This window comes from Marmota monax, unplaced genomic scaffold (genome assembly GCF_021218885.2).
Source record: "Marmota monax isolate L192 unplaced genomic scaffold, Marmota_monax_Labrador192_F-V1.1 WCK01_AAM20220418_F8-fsc00014, whole genome shotgun sequence".
Lineage (NCBI taxonomy): Eukaryota > Metazoa > Chordata > Mammalia > Rodentia > Sciuridae > Marmota > Marmota monax.
In genome coordinates this window covers 31,745,897-31,764,483 of record NW_026695222.1, presented here as the reverse complement: position 1 = coordinate 31,764,483, position 18,587 = coordinate 31,745,897, and the positions used below count along the sequence as shown (strand labels likewise).

Sequence of the window (18,587 nt, the reverse complement as noted above, 5' to 3'; positions counted from 1 at the left end):
GCCTCTGGGGCAGGAGGAAGGCCCCTGGCTGGGAAGGCCCATAGTCCATTGGGGGTCGCTGGGAGAGCCAGGATCAGTGGCTGCCCTCAGCTCTGGACAAACCAGACCCAGCTCATGTCCACGTTGACCTGCCTGTCCTGGCCGCAGGCCTGTCCACTTTGCGCTCTGGGGCACCTGTTATCCAGCTACCCCAGGCCCCGTGTCTCCACTCCTCAGGCTCCATCCAGGCCTCACACCGCAGGACTCTCCCGGATCCCCTTCCTGAACAGGTGAGATCTGGGTGGGGGGCGGGGTGGCTGGATCAAACCCAGGGCCCCCTGCACGCTGGGCACGTGCTCTATGGTGGCGCCTCCTCCCCAGCCCTGCCATGAGAATCTAAAACGGGACCTGGAACAGATGGTTCAGCACATATTCATTTGGTTTTTGGTCTAATGTGAGAGTCTCTGCTTTTAACAGACCCGTTTAACCCGCTCACGTTTATTGTTGCCTGGTGGCTGGCCTGGCGTCCTCTCTGGCTGGACCTGGTACCTGCAGGTTGCTGGGCGGGGCTGGGCTGGGCTTCTGCAAGCTGCCCTGGGCCACCCAGGGGGCTGAACGTGGAGCTGACCCAGGCCCCTTGTCCATCCTCCTCCTCCTGCAGGGGACAGGCCTAAGCCGCCTGCTCTGGTCAGCTGCCGCCTGCTCCCCATTAACTGGTGCTGTGGCCTCCAGCTGCGTCTCCGTCTCCGAGTCGGCCTTGCCTGCTCCCCTGGGGCTGTTGGAGGACACCGTGGAGCCTGGGCTGAGGCGTAGCACAGCGGCTGGCAGCCTGAGCCTGCGAGTACCTCAGTTTCCTTCCGTTGTACGTGAGGCTCCGGGTCACTTCCTGCCAAGGCCCTCAGGGTCCCCTGACTCAGGGTCTGGAGCTGAGGAGTCTGGGCTGCCCCCGTCATCTCCTTCCCACCCCAGTCCCAGAGACGGTGGTTTCCAGGGATCCTGAGGACCCAGGGTAAGGGAGGGCCCTAGAGATGTCCTCTTGCCCACTGGGCAGGCCGGGCATCACTGTGCCCCTTGCAGATGAGGACACTGAGGCTCGCTGAGTCGAGGCAGCCTGCCTGGAGCACCTTCCCCAGGGGACACAGCCAAGGCAGGGCGTTTCCACCCAGCCACCAGCTTCCAGGGGCGGGGTGACGCGTCCGGCCTTTGGCCAGCTGTGCCCTGCCAGGAAGGGGACGCTGTTCCTCCCAGGCTCTGGATCCGCCGGTAGGGTCCCGGCAAGGGCACAGCTCACTTCCTCAGGACCTGCCCGGCTGAGGGGCGAGGCCGGCCTGCACTTGCTCAGCACCAAGGGTCTCCTCTTTCACAGCGTGTTTCCTGCTCCCTGAAGGTCCCCACAGGTCCCCAGTCTGTGCCTGGTAACCCGTGCGTCCCCTGCTGCATAAAGGTGTGGGTGAGCCGCCCCCCTCCCCGCTCTTGGGAGGTGGCATGGGACCCTCCCCCGCCCCCTCTGCAGCTGCCCGTCTGCACCTGCTCCCTGGGGTCGCGGCACCACTCGGCTCCGGGGGTCAGGGACTTTGGCGCCTGGTAGGTGCTCAGTCACTACCTGGGAGGGAGGGCGGGGACGGGGTGGAATAAGCCAGCGCAGTTCGCAGTTGCTCTGCTCAGCTCTGGTTGGCTCATCCTGCAGACATTTATTGAGCACCAACTGTGTACTAGTCCTGGGAGGGCCGTGACCAACACAGACAGGACCTGACTTTGTGGTCACTGAACACACTTGCAAAACCATGGTGATGGCACCAGGATGCAAGGTAGGGTCGAGGAGGGGCTGGCGGGCCGGAGGGAGCCTGGCTGTTGTCACCCTGGGCAGCCCCACTTGCCAAACGCCACCACAGCTGCGTCACTGAGATGGGCGGGCCGGAGACTGAGGGGTGCAGGGAGGGGCCTCACGCCCAGCTGGCTTCAGCATCAGGGTTGGCTGAAGGCTGGCCGGTGTCCACTGTTAGTCACTCTGTGTGATGTGGCTCTGCGGCCACTTGCTGTTGGGGACTATGATTTTCAACTTGCAGAAAGGTTCAGAAGGCAGCTGGAGCAGCCGCGCCCCACCTCCAAGGGAGGATGTGGCGGACGTGCCCTCCCCCACGGGCAGCCCCTCCCTCCTCGAAAGGTGACCTCATCCCGAATCTGGTGTCATAGTGCTCCTTCCCGGCTGCCTGCGTGTCCCTGGCCACACCAACACCGGGTGAGCCTCAGCTTCCCTTGGAGGGACAAGCTAGGGTCAGGGGCGTGTCTGCAGAAGGCCCTGGGAGCCTGGCAGGCACAGAGCTGCTCCTGAGCGTCCCTGTCATGTCCTGTTGACACCCAGGAAGGGACCCCCCCAGGCCCCAGGCTGACCGGGGGGCCGTGTGGCCAAGCTGAGCACTGCCCGCCCCTCTGGAGGCACGGCCTCCCTGTCAGCCTGACACCCGACAGATGCCCAGCTCCTTGTCACTGTCACTGCAGCCCTGGAGAGAGGAGGCTCTGTGCATCCGAGGCGGGTGCTCCGTTTCCTCACCTGTGTGAGTCCTGCAGGTGATGGGAGTGAGAAGGGTCCGCGGCACACAGTAGGCGCTTTATAAGACCTTCTCTCTTCCTCTTCCCAGGGTCCTCCCTTCTGCTCAGGGTCCTCAGGGACGCACTCGTGCACATTCACCAACTGGCTGTGGGCACCAGCGTGCGCCAGGCTCTGCCCTAAGATGCAGGGACACAGGAGTGAGTGACAGGCAAGACCTCCGTCCTCAGCGGGCTGGCATTCTGGGGAGGGGTGAAGGCAGCCTGTGACAGGTACAGCCCAGTGGGATCCCAGTCTGCTTGCAGGGGAGGGGAGGGGCGGGTCCCCTTGTCCCTGAAGTACAGGTGGCTGGGGTGAGTCAGGGCAGGCCAGATTCCATTTAGCTTTTTTTGGGGGGGGGGGGGATCAGGGATTGAACCCAGGGACACTCGACCCCTGAGCCACATCCCAGCCCTATTTTGCATTTTCTTTAGCGACAGAGTCTCACTGAGCTCCTTAGCGCCTCACTGCTGAGGCTGACTTTGAACTCGCGACCCTCCCGCCCCGTCCTCCGGAGCCCTGGGATGACTGCGCCTGCTCCATTCAGCTTTTACCAGGTTTGCTCGGCTCCTGTGGGAACACACACGAGAGGCCAGGCTGGACGTGGGGAGGCCCGCGGGACAGCGTCCAGCCCCCAGCTGAGGAGGCTTAGAGAGCCGCCCGCTGACCTGCCCATGGGGCTCCCTGGAGATGGCAGCCAGGCAGGGCCACCTCCCGCGGAGGACAGAGGCCCGGCCCCGCCCAGGGCTGCCCAGGCCCTTCTGGGAGTGGAACTCCCAGCACCGCAGGTGACACAGATGACCCAGATGACGCGGCACCGGGGTCCCCAGCACGGGTCCTGCGAGCCCCTCCCCGGCCTCCGGCCTCCCCTCCGAGCGGGCAGGGGGCCTCCCGTCGGAGCGGGCAGGGGCGGCCGGTGCCCCGCGGCCAGCTCTGCGGTGGGTCGGGCAGGAGGTCGCCGGGGACTGGCTCGCTGCACGGGGTGGGGGGCTGGTGGGCGCAGGGGGCGCAGGGGCCGCAGCCTTGCGGTGGCGACTCTGGCTCCCGGGACGCGGGCCGGAAGTGACCCTGGGGGACAGGCGGGCGGGAGGGAGGCAGAAGGAACAACAGACCGAGCGCGGCCTGCGGCGGGGCACCCGAGGCACTGGCGACACTGGAGGGGGCGTCCCGCGTCCCCTCTGCGCCCGTTACGCCCACGTCGCGGCCCAGGGGCGTGTGGCCCAGCGCCTGCCAGGGGGGCGCCTCAGGGACCCCGGCGCGCGGTGTCCGCGACGAGGAGGCCACAGGCTCCCGCCCGCGGCTAATCGCTTCCAGACCGCGGGTCAGGGCCGGGGCCGCCGCCGCCTGGCTCCATAAACAGCCCTCCTCCAGATGGCGGCTGGCTCCGGCCTGGCGAGCAGGTCCCGGGCTGGGGGCTGGGGCAGCAGGTGGAGGGACCGGCCGCAGCTGCCCCCAGCGCCTCCCAGGGAGGACCGAAGCAGGCGGCGGGGCTCACCCTGGGCTCAGAGAGGGAGACTGAGGCCTGAGAGGGAGGCAGGGAGGCAGGGAGGCCCCGATGGCATGGGATTGGCTCTGCTGAGGGGCTCCAGCCGACCCGGGACAGTGGGGACAGGCTAAGTCAAGCGCCAGGGGACTGGTACTGGGTCATGTTCTGGCCTCCACCTGGGCTTTTCTGCCTGAGTGGGGAGCTGCTCAGGGGCCTCAGTCTTCGCCTGCTTAAGGTGGGCACAGTGGCAGGGCAGACTGTGGTACTGCTGGGGGCCAGGACAGTTCCCCAGAGCTCCCACGGGTACTCAGTGGCCCTCTGTCTCTTCCTCTTCCCACCTGGCAGCACAGTGGCCCCTTCTAGGAGGCCACCCTGACTTCTAGCAGACCTCTCCTCTGTGCCTGGCATGGTGTCCCTCCAGTGGCCACCCCCAGTTCCCCCATGCTGGACAAACTGGTGCTTGATGGTACTGTGCCCTCCTGCAGATGAGGAAATGGAGGTCAGGGAGGTAACTGGACTCATCCCCCAGATGAGGATACCGAGGGCCAGGGAGACAGCGAGACGTGGTGAAAGATGCAGCCCAGCCTCAGGAGCTGCCCTGGCCTGGCCTGGCCTCGAGCCAGGAGACCGGCTGCTCCTGCTGCCACCCACAACTCTGGAGCCCCCCTCTTGCCTCAGGAAGAAGACAAGGACCTGAGCCTGCCGTCCCCCAGGCTGGCACTGGGGCCTGACCCCCTGCACACACACTGCCTGTCTCCAAACTGGGCCGAGTCCAAGGCCCCTGGACATCACCAGGGCCCTGAGCAGCAGCCTCATTCCAGGGGAGCGGCTGCGGGACCAGGTGGAGAGACTGCTCTCGGGTCCCCCGATGGTCCCTTCCTGCTCACTGAGGACAGGACGCTGCTCTGCAAGGCCTAGCCCCTGTTGTCATCACCTGCCCTAGTTCTGGGCACAGAGCCGCTGCACTAAGGCCTCACAGGGAGTCCCTCTGCATGGGACGTGGCCACAGTGGGACCCCTAGAGGAGACTCTTCCCAGAAATTTGTAATGACAGCTTCTCTAATATCCATAACCATTTGAGCCGGAGAACATTATACTCTACTCTCTGCATTTTACAGATAAGGCTCAGAGAGGCTGAGTGATTTTTCCTCAGGTCACACAGTGGGAGCTGGGATTGGAACCCCGGCCTTCTAGTTACAGAGCACACATCCTTAACCGCCCATCTCCAGTGTGTCTGAAACTGCTGGGGTGTAGTAGGTGCTTTCCCAAGGTCCCCTTGGCCGCAGTCAGAGTCTGGATTCGGATTTCGGCCAGCCTCGAGGTCAGCGGCCAGCCGTTCTGCCTGTGCCCGGGAGGAATGTTGGTGGTAGCCTCGGCCGGGGTCCGAGAAGAAAGGCAGCCTTGTGGGCGAAAGGTGAGCCGCTGGGTGGGCGCAGGCGTGTTTACCCAGGGCCGGGCATGTGGCTCCGGGTGGCGCCGCTGTCAGCCGCCGGCTGCCTGGCCGTGTTGGCCTCCAGATGTGCGCTGGCTCCAGCCGGCCGCCCCCACCCCCAGCACAGAGGGGCTTTATCAAAAGCGGCTGTGAGGAGGCCCCAGGCCCCGGCTGCTGGCTCCCAGCCCTGGCCGCAGCCACCAGGCGAGCGCACGGCCTGCACCCGGTCCCCCACTCCACCAGGCCTGGGGACCAGTCGGGAGGCCAGGCCAGGAGCTGGGAGGCCAGGCCCAGGGCCAGGAGAGGGCGTATTGCAGGGAGACCCCTCTCCCACTTGCTGTCTACCCCTTGCCCCCGGGGCCAGCAGTGTGCCCCAAAACCCAGGAGTGTGCCCCAAAACCCAAGCCAGGGCTGTGCAGGCCAGGGCTCCTCCTCTGGGCATGGGGAGGCCACCACCCACTGACCCGGTTGGCCCAGGTGTCTCTCCGGGACTTTCTTTCCCTCTTCAGCTTTTTTTTTTTGGGGGGGGTACTTTTTATATCCTCTCTGTCGGCCTGAAGGGTTTCGTAATGATAAATAATTATCAGGGAAAAAGGAAACTCTCTCCCATCCCAACCGCAGCCGGCTCCTGTTGACATGTTGGTACTTTTCTTTTTACAGATGGAATTGAGATAGGAACCAGGTGGGGTGTCACCCTCTGTAATCCCAGCTACTCCGGAGGCCAAGGCAGGAGGATCACACGTTCAAGGCCAGCCATCAGCAATTTAGGGAGACTCCATATCAAAATAAAAATTAAAAAAGCTGAGGACGTGGCTCAGTGGTAGAGCAACCCTGGGTTCAAAACCCTAGTACTGCAAAATGAATAAATGATTTAGAAATAATAATAAATAATTAAAATAAAATAAATGCACACACACACTGCTCTGAACCTGCCTTTTCACAACATGCCCATCCCCGCCTCTGCAGCCTCACTCTTCTTTACAGCTGCGTTGTATTCCCCTGCGTGGATGCACGCGCTTGCTTTCCAGAAGGTTGCTGGTGGGTCTCTTGGTGGCGGCTACGGGCCACCTGATGGGCCTGTGATCCTGTCTTTGGGGACCCAGGCAATTATTTTCTGGACTCACTTTTCTCAGTGCTGGGATGGAGCCCAGGGTCTGGCGCAGGCTGGGCAGGCTCCCCGTGGCCACCCCAGCCCCGGGTTGATGACCACTCTGAGCGGCACAGGTGCCCGGCAGCCTCCTTTCTGGGAGCCATTGTATGTGCCCTCTCCAAGCCTGCCCGGGGTCCGCCCTGGCTCTGGGGCTGCCAAGGAGGCTGAGACGAGGGACAGAAGCTGGGGGGACAGCTGCCCGAGTCGCCCCCAAAGCCAGTGACACCTTCCTTGATTCTGTGTCTTTCTGGTGGAAAAAGAGAAAGATTCTCAAGGAAGAAACTGTAGAGAATTACAAAGTTAGAACGCAAAGCCATGAGCTGGGCACACAGCTCGGCTGGTCAGTCCCTGCCTGGCAGCACAAGGCCCTGGCTTCAGGCCCAGCACCACACAAAAAATAAAGCGCAGCCGCGCACACCCACCCGGCAGCGCGGGGGCTGGACGAAGATCAGAGTTTGGGCCTAGAATAAGCTGCTCTCCTAAGCCTGACTTGCTGGGACGTGGCTGGGCTTGCATTTGGGGGACCCGGGGGGCTCAGGCAATGGCAGGGGGGTGTGAGGGGCTCTGAGGGCTGGTCTGGCTGATGGGACTGGAACATGAGGTTCTGCAGACCCCTGTCCCACCCTCAGCCCCCCAAACCTATGTCCTCCCCCAGTGACTTCAGGCCTCTCTTCTGAAGCCTCCAGAGAGATGCTCTTGAGTGTCCACTCCCAGCACCCTCAGGGACATCCCAGAGCCGGGAAGTTGGAAGGGAAGTTCCCCACCCATCTGCCCTTAGTCCTTCTTGCTGTGGCTCTGGAAATCAGGAGGAAGCAGGATGCAGGGAAAGAGCCCCACTCCTGGCTCTGCTGAGTGACCGTCCCCTGCTGTTCCTCCATGTCCCCATCTGTAATTGGGGGATGGCCACTGGGCTCTGCAGGAGCCACCGTGGAGAGTGAGGCCCTCACGGGTGGGCAGGACACCTGCCACAGTGGGTGTGGGCGTGCAGTAAGAGAAGTGCGGGCCTCCCAGGACACCCCAGGGAGGGCCTCGCCCAGGGAGGGCCTGGGGACTGGCCGCTGCTGGCCCACAGCCTGTCAGAGCCCTGCCCCCTGCCCACCCCCAGGGAGGACCCAGGCTTGGAGTCCAGAGGGCACGAGGCCGAGGTGTCGGCAGCTGGGACTCGGCTGCCTGGGTCCCTCTGGGGAACCCACCTCCCACAGGCGCCCCAGCAGGAGGCCGGTGGGTCAGAGGCGTCCGCCGCTGTACCAGCCATCTGCACGCCAACGAGAGTGCGGGGGACCCCAACTTTCAGGAAGACAAGTGGTGAGAACTTGATGAACCCCCTTTTTAAAAACTGGTCAATCAGTTCCAGTTGTCCACGAGACGGACCCCCTTCTACCTGCTGTGGGGGCAGAGGAACCAGCAAGGACTCTGCCCTGAATCCAAAGGTCCCCCCTGCTCGGCCACGCGTCCTGTGAGGACAGTGGAGAGCTACGTGGGGGCGACGGGTCCAAGTACTGCCTGGCTGAGGGGACTGACCGGAGCGTCGTCCGAGGTTCTGCAGAAGGAGCCCACGGTGGTGACTGGTGACGGTGGTGACGGCCCAACACGTCCCAGGCGGAGCAGCCCCTGGCTCAGAACTGGGCTAGAGGAAGAGACACAGACCTTGGGACACAGGTGGCATTTCATGATGTGCACCGTCCCATAAAAATAGCCAGAGCCAGGCGCGGTGGCCACACCGAAAATCCCTGGGACCTGAGAGGCTGAGGCAGGAGGATCGCAAGTTTGAGGCCAGCCGGGGCCACTTAATGAGACCCTGTGTCAACATTTTTTTAAAAACTTAAAAGGGCTGAGGGTGGGGCTCAGTGGCGGAGACCTGCCCCCGCCCCACACAGTAAGGCCACCGCAGCCTGCGGTCACAGGCACTGAGCAGCTGCCTTACTGGCGGCTCTGGCCCGGGAGCCCTGGGGACCGAGGTGGCCGGGCCTGGCCGCGTGAGCCCCCCCAAGGTCCAGGCCTCCCTGAGCGACAGGCCTCCCGAGGGGCGGCAAGGAGGCTTGGCCTCTGGTCTGGGGGCACTTGGGAGGGTCTGCGGGGTGCTGTGGCCTCCACCTGGGGCCTCTCTTGGGGCTGGGCGCCCTCTGCCCTCCTCCGCCCACGCCCAGGTGGGACCCCAGCCTAATTCCACCCCAGGCCAGCCCTAGCTGGGGGGCAGCCCGTGCAGCTGTCCTGGCTAGGGTCTTGTGAGGGGCCCAGGGTGCCCGGCCGGGCCCAGGTCGACGGCTCCCGCCCAGCCTGCCCCGAGAAGCCCAGGGTCACTCAGCTTCACTGAGGAGGCCCCTGCCCGTAGGTGGCAGGACTTACAGTGGCCAGGTCCAGGCTGCACACACAGGAATGCACCATGTATGCTCGGGGACAGTCCCCCAGGGCCCTCCGAGGGCTGTGGCCACAGCCACAGTGTCTGGCCACAGCCCCTGAGAGCAGATAAGCCACCTCCCAGAGCCCCGTCCGGCCCCCGCTGTGTGTCTCTGGGGGAAGGACACCCCTCTCTGGGCCTCTGAGCCCTGGCCTTCTGCAGCAGCAGACCCAAGGTTGTGCTGGGGACTCCATGGACTCGGCAGGAAGGCCAGGTCAGCGGGGCCTGGCTTTGGGGCTGAGCAGAGCGGAGGTGGGTGCGTCCACGTGGCCCTGGCTGGCCGTGGGCACAGTGCTCCTGGGGTCCCTGCTCCACTGGGCTTCAGGGGCCCAGGTGTGGCTCCCTAGGAAGTCCTGCTCCTGGGGGAGAGGTCCCGGGTATCGGCTTAGAGAATTCGGGCCTGGCTGGTGGGGAGGGCTGCTCTGTCCCCCTGTGCCGTGGGCACTCAGGCTCTCTGGGTCACTGCCTGAGGTCAGCTTGAGGGGACAGAGGAGAGCCACCTGCTGAAGGCTACCCCGGCCTCTTCCACTCCCTGGGGCCTCCAGAGGGGTGGGGTCGGAGGCGGGAGGCCAGGGCGGCAGGTCCTGTGGCCTGTCCCCCACCCCCGTCAGGTGGGTCTGATAGAGTCCCCACCCCCAGGGCTGGGGTCTCAGGGAGTCGTTGCAGAATGTGGTGCTCAGGAGCCCCGGGCAGGGTCCCTAGCCGCTGCGTCCCCTCACAGCACCCCCCTTGGGCCCAAGGAAGCCCGCTGGACGCAGAGGCGCTGGGCCCCAGATGCTGCTGTCCTGGGTTGATCCCAGCCCTGACCTGGTGACACTACCTCTCTGAGCCTCGGTGTCCCCTGTGCAGTGGGGCTCAGCACTGCAGACTGACTGGGAAGGAGAGCCGGGCAGGGGGTGTGGGCACTTCAGGCTCAGCCACAGAGTGAGCTGGCACCGGCCTCGGGGACAGGTCTGGAAGTGGCTGATGGGCTGTGGTGTTGGGGACACTGCTGAGGTCCCACAGGGAAGGGCTGAACCGTGTGGCTCAGAGCTGTGATCCCGGGCGAGTCACCCAGGCTCTGTGTGCCTGGACTCGTCCTGTTGGTGCCAGCGGCCCCAGGGCTGCGTGGCGCAGGCCTGGGCTGAGCCCAGCAGGAAGGCGGGAGGTGCTGGCTCCCAGGTCCCCCCACGGGGGGCTGTGCGGGCTACCCTTTCTCTTTGCAGCCACACCCTCCTCTGGGGAGCTGATTTGGACCTCCCACTCCACGAGGGCCTCTCTGGGGACCGTCCCCAGGTCACTCTGGACTGGCCAGCTCCTCCATCCCTCCTGCCGGGTGGCTCAAAGGCAGCACCCAAGGCCTCCCGCAAGCCGGCTTTCCAGAGCCCTGCCTGGGGCAGGAAGGGCCGCTCAGTCCTCCTGGCCAGAACCGGGCCAGGTCCCTCCCTCCTCTGCAGCCCCTGTGAGCCCTGGGCTCTGTGGCACCCCCACTGCTCACCACCTCCCCTGGGAACGCCCTGGCCAGCCCCACCCTCTGTCCCTTCAGCTCCTGCCGTCACTTGTCACTTGCGTCCTCTGCCCCCACCCCCAGCCACCATCAGCTCCCGCCACACTGGCCTGCGGCTGCTGCTCAGGTCCAGTGAGCTCCTGCCCCGGGGCCTTTGCACAGGCTGCTTCCTCTTCCCCAGCTGTCACAGGACTCACTCCTGACCTCCTCCTGGTGTCTGCTCAAATGCCACCTCCCAACCCCACCCCACCCCCATCGCTCGTCGCCCTCCTGGATTCATCTTCCTCCAGGGTATTCGTCACCCGCCGTCTCCCTAGGCCCTCTGCAGGCCACTGTCATGCCCAGGAGAGGGGCTTCTGCCTGTTGCTCCCTGCTGGACACTCTGTGCCTGGAACACAGTAGCTGCTCACTAAATGTCCGTGGAGGCTGGGCGGGGCTCAGTGCAGAGTCTGCCTAGCGTGTGCGAGGCCCTGGGTTCCCTCTCCAGAGCCACCAAAAGCAGTAATGATCCTGACGAACACAGTAATGATGATGTTGCTGGTTGGACACACGAACCTGGAAGTGCAGACGCTGGCGCATCCTGGGTTGGGCAGCAGGCTGCGTGTTAGGATCGCTGTCCAGGGCAGTGTCCTTTGGGTGCGTGTCCTGAGTTGGGGTTTGCAGGCAGCTGAGGGTCCTGGGTGTTCCTAGTCAGATTCTTGGAGCTGGGCACTGTCAGGGGGTCGGGGACAGAGGGGAGGCGGGCCTGGCTTTGGCCTCTCCTGAGCAGCGTCAGGTTTGTGAAGGACAGGGAGGCAGTGAGGGCCGTGTGGCCGGAAGTGGCCAGCCCAGTCTCCTGGCCTGAATTTTACTCCAAGGCACCCAAGGCACTCTGAGGGACTGCAGGGGCAGGGCTGGCCTGGGCCGAGGGTGGCCTGCCCAAGGTCAGCGCCGTCCACAACTAGGAGATCCAGGAGAGCAGAGGACGGAGCCGGCACCGTCCAGGGACTCACCCCCCAATATGAACGGGGAGCACAGCAGCCGGGGCGCAGCGGAGGGGAGACCCCTGCTCCTGGCTGGGCGCAGCTCAGAGAGCCCTGGGGCGGCTGAGGCTGAGCCTCTGCCCTCAGCCAGTGTCCACGCCCCACTGGGCCCTGGCCTGGGCCACGGCGCCAGCAGAGGGGGCTGCGGAGGCCACGGCTCCTCTGGCCGCCTTCTCCCTGGTGTGGAGGAGCCTCTGCCTTTCCTTGTGTTTTTTTTAGCAGCTGAGGCTGTCTGAACCCTCCATCCTCCTGCCTCAGCCTCCGGAGCCCCAGGATCACAGGTGTGCACTAGAGGCCGATTTTTATCTCACTTGTTCTGGCTGTTTCCCCAGCGCTGGGCTTGGCATACAGCAAGCACTCAATAAATGCAAGAATGAGCCAAAAGCTCCACGGGGGGGGGAGTTCGGGGAGGGGCTGGGGGGAGCAGGAGGGGCAGGAGCCTGCGGGAGCTGGGCGGCGGAGGACGGGCAGAGGTGACACCTTCCAAGCAGCGGACACGGCACACCCACCCGAGGCCGGCTTGTTGGGCACAGTGAGGCCAGGGCGGTCGCTTCCCGTGCTTGGGCCCACGGTCCCCAGGCCTTGAGGCGCGACCCGCCCCGTGCATGGCCGGGTGGCCCCGCCTGCCCCCGTCTGCGGGAAACCGCGCGCCCCGGGCTCAGCCTGGCGCAGCCGGTCGGTCCCCTCCTCCGGCCCCGGGGCAGGAGGGACCCGTGGCCCGCGTCGGTCCGCAGCGCGCCGGCGCCCCCCGCTGGCCTCCGCGGGCGCCGCAGCCCGGTGTCCCCTCCGCGCAGCGGGACAGCGGCCATTTGTGAGCCGAGGACGGTGAGAAGCCCGCTCCGCCTCAGATACCGCCCAAGCCTGGGGGCCCCGGGGCGCCCACAGGCCCAGAGAGGCTCAGGAACCCGCCCGGGGTGGCACAGCTGGGAGGCAGAGGGCCTGAGCCCGGGGGCTGCCGGCGTCGGAGGGCAGAGCTGGCAGGACCTCAGCTCCCGCCACGTCCAGACCACCCGCGCCACTGTGGGCGACGCCAGAGCCAGCAGGGACGCGGGGACAGACACAATAGGCCGTCCCTGCCCTCGCAGCCCCCGTCCCAGCGGGGTGGGGCGGGCAGGTAGTCTGCAAACATCACTATCGCGGTGATAGGGACGACGATAAGGCTGCCTGTCCCCAGCTCGGCCACACCCACCTGACGGCGAGTTTTGGCCACATCTGAGCACTCACTGGCTTTTGATGCTGGACAATTAACTCTAAGTGCGTTTAGGAGGGGACCTCCCTTGCCACCACCCAGGACTGATAGTCGCCTACTGGTGACCTGCCTGAGGTGGGGTTGGTGGCGTCACTGTAGCGTTTGTGGCTGTCCTTGGCGCATGCCTCAGTTCCCGGGAGCCCTGCTGCAGCTCTTTGAACCGCCCTGGAAGCCCCATTGGAGGCAGAGGTGTCCTCCAGGGCTGAAGGCAGGTGGCCCGGCCCCTCTGCCTCTTGGCCAGCACCTTCCCAGATCCTGCTGGTGATGCCAAGGAGTCTGAGGGGGCCCCTCCTGAGCAGGGCTTCCACCTTCGCCCCTCGGGACAGCACGGGGTCCTGCCACGTCTGGCCTGCAACAGGCCTGAGGGCTGCTGGCCAGAACAGATTCTGAACTGATTCCCAGAATTCCTGCAGCTACACTTTTCAGCCAGTCCTTCTGTTTGTCCCTCCACCCAGCTCCCCCAACTGCCCCGCAGGATGCTTCACAGGCAGGACCCTGGGACCCTTCCCTTGTCACTGGCAATGGCCTGACAGGAGAGGAGGGCAGGGCTGGGCCATTCCTTCGGTCACACACCCTGACCTGTGCCCAGCAGGGAGTAAGGCAGGACCAAGCAATCACACAGGCTGAGCTGCACCCAGGGAGGTGACAGTGGCACAGGCTAGGGTGGCAGGGCGGGGGCACTGGGAGGCGCTGCTTCTGGTGTCAGCTTAGAGACCCACTGTGGGCTCGAGGCGCGTGGGACAGGCCCGCTCCAGCCCTGGAAGGCTTGTGGGTGTGGGGCAGCCACCTGCCGTCCAGGTGCTCACAGCCTCCTCATCCATGGGACTCAGGGCAGAGGCCACTTTCCAGGCTTCGAAGGGAGGGGCTACCAGGCAAGAGCTCCCCCAGGCGCACGCGTACTGATGCGCAGTCCCGCCAGCCCAGCATGGCCCGAGGGTGGCCACCCGACCGCCAGTCCTGTCAAGCCACAGGAGCCACTTCATACTCCAAACAGAGCCAGAGGGTGCTTGCAGACCCCTGAGGAGAGTGGCACAGGACCCAGGGAGCACCCTGTCCAGCCCCAGGAGAGGCGGCCACGAGGGACAGGGATGCGGCCTGCACCTGGTGGGAGGGAGCCCACAACTTTGCAGACCACTAGAATATGTCAGAGTTCAAAATGCCACGTCCCAGGGGCTGGGGATGTGGCTCAAGCAGTAGCGCGCTCGCCTGGCATGCGTGAGGCCCGGGTTCGATCCTCAGCACCACATACAAACAGGGATGTTGTGTCCGCCGAAAACTAAAAAATAAATATTGAAATTCTCTCTCTCTCTGTCTCTTAAAAAAAAAAAAAAACCGCCACGTCCCAGGGAGAAGCTGCTCCCAGGACATCACCCGAGAGCCCAGGCACACGCAGATGCCCAGGCAGATGCCGCCCTCCGTGCTCCACGGAAGGCCTGGCCCTGTATGCGCTGTGGCCCTGGAAAACCACGGGGCAGAGTCCCTGTGCTGCTCTGTGGGACCCAGGGAGACCCTTCCAGGGCAGAAGCAAAGTGAAGCCACAGCCCAGTGAGTAAAAAAAGAAATGGTGGGGAAGAGGGGGAGCGGCCGGGCGCAGGCTGGGGGCACAGGGCGACCACGGCTCTGCCCTCCCTGCCCTGGGAGCTCTGCCCAGCTCCCTGGAGCCTCCAGGACAATATCAATGTAGTCTCCAGCTAAGGGGAGGGGCGAGTACTTTATTAACTGGGGTTTTATGTTTCTGTTACTGGGGATGGAACCCAAGGACACTTTACCCTGGAGCCACATCCCCAGCCCTTTTTATTTTATTTTTGGGGTACCAGGGATAGAACTCGGGCACTCATTCACTGAGCTCCATCCCCAGCCCTGTTTTGTATTTTATTAGAGACAGGATCTCACTGAGCTGCTTAGGGGCTCGCTAAATTGCTGAGGCTGACTTTGAACTTGTGATCCTCCTGCCTCTGCCTCCTGAGGGGCTGGGACTGCAACTGCACCTGACCTCTTAAAACATTTTTTTAGTTATTGATAGACCTTTATTTTTTAAAAAATTATTTATCTGTGGTGCTGAGAATCGCCCCCAGTGCCTCACACACCCAGGCAAGTGCGCTACTGCTGAGCCCAAGCCCCAGCTCCCTTTTTAGTTATTGAGACAGGGGCTCACTAAGCTGCCGAGGCTGGCCTTGAACTTGCCGTTCTCCCATCTCAGCCTCCAGGATCCCTGGGATCTCAGGCCTGTGCCACTGGCCTGGCTCACCTGGCTTCCTGTGATCCTGTTCTTCCCGGCTGGCTGTGTGGCTGCCACCTCACTTCCTATGACAACTGGCGGACATCCCCTGCTTTCTGAGACCTCAGAACAGATTCTTGGCTTCTTGACACTTTGGGATCACAACGAATGGTTTCTCACCAACAGTGGGCAGGGCTGCCTCGCTAGGGACACGGGCTGATGGAGATCTTGTGTCCTTCCGGTGGGTGAGCTGTGCTCCCCTCCAGAGCCGGGCCACAGGTGCTCCTGCCTGGCCTCAGAACCCACAACCTGAGCCTGCGCAGCGCTTCCAGGAGCACAGACCTGCTGGAGGTCAAAGGGCACCACATGGACCATCTACGGAGGACAAGGGGCAGCTGGAGGGCCTCAGTGTGGTCACAGTCCTACACAGGGTAGAAAGCTGAATGACAACTAAGTGTTGGATATTTCACATAAAATCTGTCTCCAGTTTCTGTGTGACTGTCCCTGGCCTGAGCAACACTGCACACCGTACCCACACTTGTCCCCCAGGGCCTCCCCAGGCTGCGTGCACAGCGGTGGCCACAGGAGGTCCTCAGGAGGAAGCAGAGTGCCTCTGGAGCTGGGCAGCCCAGGGGCCCTCCCAGGCGGCTGGTGTCTGGGGGAGAAGGAAGCTGCCGGAAAGGCCCCTCTCCCAGGGACTTCTGTGCTGAGTTAGGACACGAAACCCCAGTGCCGAGGCCTCGAGGTCCTTCCTGGACGTGATGAGGCAGCAGAGCAGGGACAGGTCATGGGAAGGCTCCCCTGGGCCTCCAGAGGGGAAGGGTAAGACCTGAGGCAGGGCAGACAGGACAGCAGACAAGGGACAGCTCAAGGGCCCACCCCATCCCGGCTTCAGGGACCTACTGATGACTTGCTATTGGCCAACCAGAGGTTGCTTATGTTCCTCCTCCTCTTTTTTGGGGGGTGCTGGGGATGGAACCCAAGTCTTGAGTATGCCAGGCAAGTGCTCTACCACTGGGCTCCGTCCCCACTTTGTTTCTGAGGCAGGGTCGTGATGAGTTGCCCAGGCCCGCCTTGAGTTTGGGCTCCTCCTGCCTCAGCCTCCCGAGTTGCTGGTATTAGAGGCACGAGCACGGCACCCTGTACCTGTGAAGATCGTGCTTTTTAACTACTATCTTCTGAGCCAGGGGCTGGCAAAGTAGGAGGCAGGGGCCAAATCCAGCCCACTGCCTGTTTGAGTTCTTGAATGAAAAACAATTTTTACAGACAAGCATTTGCAATTGACTTGATTATTGAGAACCTGAACTCGATCAAGCAAGATGTTATCCCTAGAAGAAACTATCGTGTTAGGATAGTAACATTACAAAAATATTGTACTCTGTGGAAATCTGCTTTCTCATATGTAATTAAGCACTTTCTCATATGTAATTAAGAACCCCTACTTTTGCCTGTTGGCCCAAAAATCCGAAGTATTTTTTCTACAAAGGACCAAAGGGTCCCAAAGCGTCTGAAGCATTAATACCTGCCAAATTAATATGCCAGGAGGAAGAACAGCACAGCCTGTGAAATATTAATGCACACTTTTTATTATATTAAAATCAGGCAATGGTCTGACAAGAAAAAGGCTGCTTATGGAATACTGTTAGGTTAAACTTTACTTACAGGATGTTAAATCCTTAGAACTAAGATTTCCCCCAGAAATAGATTAATGGGAACATCCATTGCTTTTCAGACTTGATAGCTGCTGCTTCAAAAGGTGGTTTTACACAAAATAGTAAGAAAAAAAAAAAAAAATAAACCCTTCAGAACACCATGAACTGCCTTTATTTGTTTGCATCAGGTCTCAGCACAGTGGTCCTGAACAGGAAGTGGGAGGTGCAGCAATGTGCCGGGAGGCCAGGCTCCGCCAACGCTGGGAGCTGCTGTGCACACCAGCTCCTCCTCAGTCCCTGCTGAGCACCCGGGAGGCAGCGGCACCAAAACCAGTATCTGCGCTGGGTCCAGGTTTCTCTGGTTCCAGTTGTCAGATTCCACACTGGGCCTGCGGGGATGGCAGGCGCGCCCCACAGGGAGCCCTGTTCACCCTTCTTCACGTCTGAAAGCCACGTCATTACAGGAAAGGGAACAGTCCAGAGGGGCCCTGTGTGCTCACAGGCGTCTCCACGAGGCTTCTTGCAGGTCTAAACAGAGGGACCCTGAGGGCTGGCAGGCTATGTCACCTGGGGACCGCCCTGTCCACCTTACAAAGACCTGGGCCAAAGATGCATCGGCTGAGGGTGACAGCAGAGTGGCAGGACCCAGGACCCAAAGCTCATTTCCCGGGCTGGTGGAAAGTGATCAAACGTGGTTCCAAATGTGGAGGAGGAGGTCAGAGATTTCCAACCTGACCTGATGGCTTCTGGCCAAGCCAGGGGGGGAGGTGGAGAGTGCCGGGTGGTGAAGGTGGACAAGGGAGTTGAGGAGGAGGGAAAAAGCAGCACCCCTCGATCAAGGTAGGGGAGGGGGAAAGCCCTGAATTCTTCGCGAAGGCCAATTTCAAGGGGGCAGAGGGTTACAATCTATGCTTCGGCCAAGGACAGGAGTGGAGGAGAGTGGGGCAGGATGATGGCTTGGAAGGGGCGTCCTTTAAGACTTAAGAAAGTAACCAGGGTGCAGGCAAAGCACCCCACACCCAGCAGCAGTCCCCAGGGTGTGACCTGAAACCTTTGCTCTACTCTAGCAAGCCTCTGCTGGAGGGCTGTCCCAGGGCTGCCCCAGGGCTGGCAGGGCAGGGGGGGAAGGCAGAGCCCCCAGGCCGAATAATCAGCAGCAAGGTGACTGTGTGACGTGTCTTTTCACAGTTGAGTTAGACGTGCCCCACCGGTCAGGATGGGAATCAATTTAAATAGACTCTCTTGATCCCAGAAGTTCAACTACATGGACAGTGGTCACACTTGACAGGATGATTTGTTATAGCACGACTTATATATTTCAAATGGACAAGAAATTAGTATCATTTACAGTATCTTAAGATAAATTGCCTTCGAATGGGAGCTTCCTTTCCAGTACTTTGAGGTCTACAAGACGAATCTAGAAAATTTACTACGGTGGAGAATGAAGACTGCTTAAATCGAATGGGGGAGGGCTGGTGGCGTTGCTTTTTGATTAATTGCTGTAACACTGTCCTTCCGGAGGCTGGGGGAGTTTCATATTCTCTTTAGACATCATTAAGCGCCGCAGCTCTTGCAGAACAACTTTGATGCTATATGAATTCTGCCACTTTGCTAGCACTGATATGGCTCTTGGGTCCACCTATAAAAGGCAAACAAAACCAAATTACTCTCAGGGTCTCCGACAGCCGCATGCCCGGGCTAAGCCACAGCATGAGCTGGTGAGAACGCAGTTCTTAAGAGGAACGTGCTGATCACAAAACCATACCTGACATGCAGGACGCCCCCGGGCAGGGTCCCCTCCTCCAGCCACTGTTTTTCCTTTGTGTCCCAATTTGGGAGAAGGCAAGGGTAACACTGGCCCTTGGCAGGACTCCACCCTGCCCAACTTGGCTGGACAAGAATGACCTGCTGTGGGCCAGCTGTGGCCAT

The 18,587-nt window shown here is 62.1% G+C and overlaps 1 protein-coding gene and 2 long non-coding RNA genes across 10 annotated transcripts in view; 1 reads left to right on the top strand and 2 right to left on the bottom strand.

The window, feature by feature from the left end:
* Positions 1 to 395: 395 nt before the first annotated feature.
* Positions 396 to 3,530, bottom strand: LOC124085879 (uncharacterized). 2 transcript variants are annotated; one of them, XR_006849616.2, is made up of 3 exons: positions 3,121 to 3,530; positions 2,531 to 2,706; positions 396 to 1,582 (listed from the first exon to the last, which is right to left on the bottom strand). It is a non-coding gene; the product is annotated as an uncharacterized LOC124085879 (long non-coding RNA). The 2 variants fall into 2 exon arrangements; XR_009225822.1 differs by having other exon boundaries at positions 396 to 754; positions 2,531 to 3,136; positions 3,235 to 3,530.
* On the top strand, positions 592 to 6,413 carry LOC124085878 (uncharacterized). Of its 3 annotated transcripts, XR_009225820.1 has the most exons (8): positions 592 to 1,423; positions 1,667 to 1,787; positions 2,046 to 2,218; positions 2,342 to 2,534; positions 2,619 to 2,727; positions 3,001 to 3,123; positions 4,398 to 5,465; positions 6,144 to 6,413. It is a non-coding gene; the product is annotated as an uncharacterized LOC124085878 (long non-coding RNA). The 3 variants fall into 3 exon arrangements; XR_009225821.1 differs by lacking the exon at positions 592 to 1,423 and having other exon boundaries at positions 1,615 to 1,787; positions 4,538 to 5,465; positions 6,144 to 6,412; XR_009225819.1 differs by lacking the exon at positions 592 to 1,423 and having other exon boundaries at positions 1,615 to 1,787; positions 6,144 to 6,412.
* Positions 6,414 to 16,807: 10,394 nt separating this feature from the next.
* Positions 16,808 to 18,587, bottom strand: part of Ube2v1 (ubiquitin conjugating enzyme E2 V1) — a 29,579-nt gene continuing 27,799 nt past the window's right edge. For all 5 annotated transcript variants that reach the window (XM_046433591.2, XM_046433590.2, XM_058575648.1 and 2 more), the window contains one exon: positions 16,808 to 18,297. In XM_046433591.2, the coding sequence (XP_046289547.1) occupies positions 18,151 to 18,297 (147 nt within the window). In that variant the 3' untranslated portion in view covers positions 16,808 to 18,150. The remainder of the gene's footprint in view (positions 18,298 to 18,587) is intronic.